This window comes from Leiobunum rupestre, chromosome 6 (assembly GCF_980474605.1).
Source record: "Leiobunum rupestre chromosome 6, qqLeiRupe1.1.hap1, whole genome shotgun sequence".
NCBI classification, from domain to species: domain Eukaryota; kingdom Metazoa; phylum Arthropoda; class Arachnida; order Opiliones; family Sclerosomatidae; genus Leiobunum; species Leiobunum rupestre.
The window spans coordinates 59,005,840-59,011,839 of record NC_143389.1 but is presented as its reverse complement, the minus strand read 5'-3'; the positions used below and the strand labels follow the sequence as shown (position 1 = coordinate 59,011,839).

The 6,000-nt window shown below is 39.4% G+C and overlaps 1 protein-coding gene across 4 annotated transcripts in view; it reads right to left on the bottom strand.

Moving 5' to 3' along the window:
• Positions 1–2,450: 2,450 nt before the first annotated feature.
• Su(H) (recombining binding protein suppressor of hairless) overlaps positions 2,451–6,000 on the bottom strand; it is a 54,368-nt gene continuing 50,818 nt past the window's right edge. For 3 of the 4 annotated variants that reach the window (XM_090177072.1, XM_090177070.1, XM_090177073.1), the window contains 9 exons: positions 5,446–5,680; positions 5,088–5,376; positions 4,848–5,022; positions 4,644–4,781; positions 4,469–4,581; positions 4,260–4,400; positions 3,837–3,992; positions 3,658–3,761; positions 2,451–3,584 (listed from right to left, as the gene is read on the bottom strand). In XM_090177072.1, coding sequence (XP_090033198.1) covers positions 3,299–3,584; positions 3,658–3,761; positions 3,837–3,992; positions 4,260–4,400; positions 4,469–4,581; positions 4,644–4,781; positions 4,848–5,022; positions 5,088–5,376; positions 5,446–5,680 — 1,637 coding nt within the window. In that variant the 3' untranslated portion in view covers positions 2,451–3,298. The remainder of the gene's footprint in view (positions 3,585–3,657; positions 3,762–3,836; positions 3,993–4,259; positions 4,401–4,468; positions 4,582–4,643; positions 4,782–4,847; positions 5,023–5,087; positions 5,377–5,445; positions 5,681–6,000) is intronic. The other variant, XM_090177071.1, reaches the window with a different exon arrangement.

Genomic DNA, 6,000 nt, shown 5'->3' with positions numbered 1-6,000 from the left:
GATTCAACGATGCGGACTGGAAACGTTTTCGGATACTGCTCGATGAATCTCTCGACGATAACCCCCTCACAGTTCAGTCGGCGGAGCGCTTACTCTACGACGCTGCGTTATTAACGATACCTCTTACGACGGGGACCAGGCTTGGAAATAAGGTTTATTTCTAAACTGGTCTATTTGGCCAGTGACTCCCAAGTGGTCACGTAGACCAATTGGTTAATAATATGGTAGATAATTTTAAATTAATAAACTGGACACTGGACCAGTGAACCCCTAGCTTTTGAATAAAAAAACTGGTCCGAGAAATTAATAAACTGGTCTTTGACCCAGTGACCACCGCTTATTTCCAAGCCTGACGGGGACTGGTCCCTCGGACCCTCGCATCCCACCGTGGTGGGACTCCCCATGCTCGGACGCCGCCACGACTGATCAAGCGGCAGGGCCCAGCGTTCGGGTCACTCGCTGGATCACATTGACTTTAAAAGGGCGAGGGCCTTATACAAAAGGCTGGTCAAGGATAAGAAAAGGGCCTCCTCGAGGGCCTACTGTGACAGGTTGTATGCCCACACCCCTTTGACACAAGTTTGGTTTCAGGTCCGGTGGTTTAAAACAGGTGTAGTACTCCGTAAACTGCTGACGCTACATCATGGTGCCACAGTAGTCACGGACCAAAAAGAGGTGGCGGAATGCTTAGCCGAGGCAGCCTGCAAGGATGCTCATCCCCTTCCGACACCGGCCCTGCTCAGGCGTATGTTCCAGAACTATTTTTGGCGAGGCCGTCAACCAGCAACAACGCTCCTTTCTCGGAGAGAAAAATTTACGGCGTCCTCTCGGAACTCCATAATACAGCTCCGGGGGTGGATAACGTGCCAAATTTAATCATAAAGAACTCAACCCTGGCTTATCGTTCAGCCCTGCTCGCGCTTTATAACAGCCTTTGAGAGGAGGGCATCATGCCTTCGCGGTGGAAACAGGCCATTTTACATCCTATTTTAAAACCGGGCAAATCACCTACGGACTTGAATTCCTACAGAGACATCTCGCTGCTACCCAATCTTGGGAAAATTTACGAAAAACTGGTACTCGCCCGCCTAGTGTGGTTCCTGGAGATTAATAACGTCCTACCGCCGGAGCAATCGGTGTTCCGCAAGGGTAGGCGGGCAACCGACAACTCGCTCCGTTTGGCTACGGCCGCTCAATCCGACCTTAAAGACGTTCTCTTCTACAGACATTAAACAACTGTGCATTTCCAGAAACTGTCGTTGGGGTTCTCACGGCGGTGCATAGGGGTTCTCCAGCAGTCATCACAGCTACGTGTACCTTATTGCAACAAGCTATTCGAACTTAATTTTTTGTTTATTTTTCTGTGCCCCTTCTTTATTTTTGTACGCCCAGGCTGAATATTGTGTACCGCGGCTCCCTTTCCGGGTAAACGTTTGTAAATTGCGCGCCTGGTGTGAAGGCTTCTCGCTATATACATCAAGCTCACTCTCCCTGGTCTCCCACGTTATTCTGTCCCCCCCCCCCCTTCACAGCTCGATTAATTTTTGGGTCTACATCAAAAATATGTCAAGCACTAAAAGATTTGTAGGTCTATTAAATGCAATAAAAATGGGTTCCCTACCTAGATTTGTCTAAGTTCTACTTGAACTACGCACACATTTCTAAATTAATTATTAAGTTAAAAATTACCCAATTATTTTAAGCACTAGAGGACAGTTTGATCTATACAGAAAAACTAATTTTGAAAGAATTCCTATAAATCCAGAGAAGTTTTATTTGAATTAGAGTCTAATTTTTCAATTGGTCTCACAAGGAGAGTATCCAAGGTGTTTATTGCCGATTTGGTTCAAGGTCGGGCGTAATGAAGACCTATATGAGATATGAGATATGAAATTTCCCAAAAGGAGACGTTGCACTACCTATTCGATTTGCCCTGGCAACCGAAAATGTTTTTGACCACTGACAAATTTTTTTTCCCTATTTTACTCAAAATTGTTACAATTTTACCCCGAAAATATTCCTATTTACCCAAACTTGATGAAATTTACCGAAATGTGGTCCAAATTACCCATTTCGTGATTTTAAAAAATTTCGTAGGTGAAACCGAGAAAATCCTATGCTGTTTAAAATGGAGATATTTTGTTTTAAGTGGTCAAAAATATTTTCGGTTGCCATGGCAATAATAATAATAAATTTTTATTGGATCATAAATAAAATCGAATGGGTAGTGCACCATCTCCTTTTGGGAAATTTCTTATCTCATATAGGTCTACATTACGCCACTTTGGGTACTCTCCTCCCTTAATTATTTTTATATTTGATAAAAAATTTCTAGAAATTGTGATTTCCCTCCCAAAATTAAATCCTAGTTACGGTGCTGGAATTGGGAACTAAAAACATAATGAAGTAGTGTTTGTGTTAAAAGAGAGAGTCATTAAAATATTGTTTTTTTTTACTTGTAATTTTGTTTATAAATAAAAGTGCACGGTCTTAGTGGAATGCGCTTGTATACTTTTGTCAAAAAGGGTTCTTTTTTTACATACATCAAACAACCCTTTCCTTAGATTGGCGCTTTTGCTATTACGTGACAAGACTTTTTTTTCAAAAATATTGAACAATGTTTTTTCTTTAGAAATGGTTTCCTAACCCTTTAAAAAAGTTACTGCTCTTGTGACCACGAAAGACATCTAAAAAGACCAATTCAAAATAAAATTAACATCATTTTTTCCCGTTCAATAACAGTATAAAATTTTCTCCGTGCGAACTGTACATAAATATTTTACAAATAAGCCCTAGGATTAAAATTTAGCTTTAATTTACTGTCCCAGGATATTATTTTTTCCTTTTCGTACTATATTTACAGCTTTTTTTGCTTGATTGATATATATGACAAGTTCTAAGGTGGTATATAAAACACGCTGTCAAATTATACACAGAATCAACCAACCAGATTAAATTAGAATTCCGAGATTTAATGAACATAAATGCGAACTAATAAACCATCAACGTAATGACAAATGCTTTAACTTTTCATAAAAAACCCGTAAGAAGCCCATTTGATATAAATAAAATTCTCCGCTTTTTGGGAAAAAACACTTGTCTCGCTAGAATTCACTCGATTGCCACCTAATATTAGTGACTATGTAAGTCCAGAATGGCATTATTGAGAAACTATATCCGAGGCAACAATTGGGCTTTTTTTATCAGTTTATATTTTTTGCATAATGTATATAAAAAATTGTTCAAGATTGTCTTAATTTATTTAGGAATTGTCTAAAATTTTGGTTCTCGGTGCTAATCACATAGTTGATTGGTGATAGTGATGAGTCATACCAGGCAGCATATGATCGTCACTATCTGGAGGATGGCTTCTACCATCTGCTGGCCTTAAAATTTCCTCTACAGCCGGATAATGTTGCCTGGGTCCTGGCTCGGGAGTGTAAGTAAAAGTTAACCCAGTAGCGTAAATGACGCCATCACTACGCACTAGAGAAACAGGAACTTGAGTAGGCTGCCGTACCCACTGCCAGCCTTCGCGAAATGCAGAAATATCTGGAACAACGCACAACATCCCTTCTTCACATCTGATATACAATTATAGAATTATTAGAATTGATATTAGATAAAACAAAGTTTATTAATTTTAATGTTTGTTACCTGTACATAGTTTCAGCTTCCACATCTCCGAACCACACTCTCAAATTAGGATTAAAATTTTCCCCTATTAACTCAAGCATAGCAACATCGCCCCCTCCATTCAGCTAATAGAACGTATAATTAAAGAAATACTTAAGAATATTTTTTTTAAACAAAATGCTTAAATTAAAATGACTTACGTGTAAGCTTTGAACTACCGGAACAGGGGTTACAGTTGTCCTGACAGGTCCCATTCCTTCAAAGAATGTGTACTCCGCTTTGTCCGTGCTTATGATGGTCCACGAAGCCCCATCGTTGATCATTTCCTTGTTTTGCTCCTTAGGACACGGCGTTGCCTAATTATGAAATCAACCAAATAGTTAATAAATGACCATCCAATGAGTTACAGATTATAAAGAGTGATGGCCTAGTTCGGTGAGTGTCTCTTAGGTACAGATAGAAATATGTGGCATTTGGGAACTAAAAATAAAACACTACAGTTGCAAAATATACGTTTCTATAAATGAAGTGACGCTCATAAGGGGAAAAGAACAGTGAAATATTGATAGGGAAAACAAGTACCATGTGTAAGAGTAAAATAGGTACGATATATATATTTTTACTTGAAACTGAATTATCCTTTCTTGAGAGAGGCACAAATACATTCTCTCCGTATCTTTCATGTAAAAGGCACATTTGTGCAGCTGGGATACAGGGTCATCTGCATCGAGCAGCGCAGTTTGTTTATCAACTTTGCGAATAATCTTTAAGAACAAGAATTCAATTTAATAAAAAGAAGAAGAAAAAGTGTAAGAATTTCCAGGATAGTTACCAGTCTTGGCAAAGCCATTCCCGTAACGGAACAAACGAGTTTTACTGTCGAACCATAATGAATGTACCCTTCTCGGACTGTGAATTCTTCAGATTCAGATTCGTTGTCGTCAACTGATAAATTTATTTAATTTTTAAGTATAATATTATATGATAAAAATGAGAATAAACCTTACGTAAATGAATTGTAAAAGCGCCCCACTGAGTAGAGCTTGCGTGAAAATTTCCATTTTCCACATGTAGGTACCGGGTACTGACTGTTTGTGACCTAAGCCTGTTGAAAAGAGCCACTCTTGTCCCTGAGGCAATGCACACTAATAATAAAAGTATTACATTACACTGTACTATATAAACTTATAGAATTCAAATTTCAAGCGTACAATCAGCATTCTTCAAGGATTGTTTCTTTTTGGAGGGTTTTGAGATAACTTTGATCCTTTTGCTCTGAAAAACACCAATGTCTTCACCGCTACCATAAAACATTTTCACTGAGAGCATAAAATGTTTTCGTTTGTCTGAATCACTAATATACAGAGTTTTTGCAGCGCAATAGCTCTAAAAATAAACACCAATTGCAATTATAAGCACTAGAGTATAAATGATAGACAGTTAGATGTTACTTTTCCATTGAAATCTAGTTGTTGCATCTCTTGGTCAGAGTTGCCAATTCCTATGAACGCGCATAGCTGAGCACCTTGCTCAGTTTCGCCTTCCCTTAACATAAGCTGCTCTTGCTTCTTCCTCCAACCGTCGCCCAATAAATAAATGCATGGAGGGGGGCAGAAGAATCTTTTTTCATTTCCATAAGACTTCTGGGCGACCTTAGCGTGAAGAATCACTAAAACCATGTCGCCTCTTTCCCTTAGATACCTTTTCATCGCCTCTCTCGTTAGCTTTTGATCTTTCCTTCTAGGGAATTTAAATTTCATTAGTTTATTTTTCGCAAAATCCTATTAGGGAAAAAGGATGGCTTCTCACCTCCTTTGGTGCCTTTCATCTATAGGTGGCGAGGGAGTGGGTAAAGGACTTGGTGGTGCGTGAACTCTAGATGGGGGTGGAGGCCCTAGCATGGGCAGATTAAGACTAGCCGGTGTGCCTAGGGTCAGTAAGGAGTGTTGGGCCTGACTAGGCTGCTGACCAGGTTGACAGTGAGACTCTCCATTGATTTTATCGGGTGGAGTAAGTGAGCCTCCCAGTAATGACACCGAAGGATCTTTAAATGATAAAAGAATAGGATTTTTTTTTAAATACAGAAAATTTGGATTATTATAAAAAAAAAGCTAACAGATGCTTTATCTCGTTATTTTCGACAAGGTATAATTTTCCCTTTCCAAAAGACTTGTAGAAGTTAACGGTAAGAGTGAGTGTTGGGAGCTGTTGGCTCGCCTGGCATGCCATGAAGGGCTAGCCACCACCCTCCAAAGCAATTTAACCCCGCCATCTGGGATTAGGGTATTAAAAGTCGCCAGCTGACTTGGGCCTAAGGTGGTACCTTGGGTATTAGCCTATTAGGCTGATTTTAATAAGATGAAA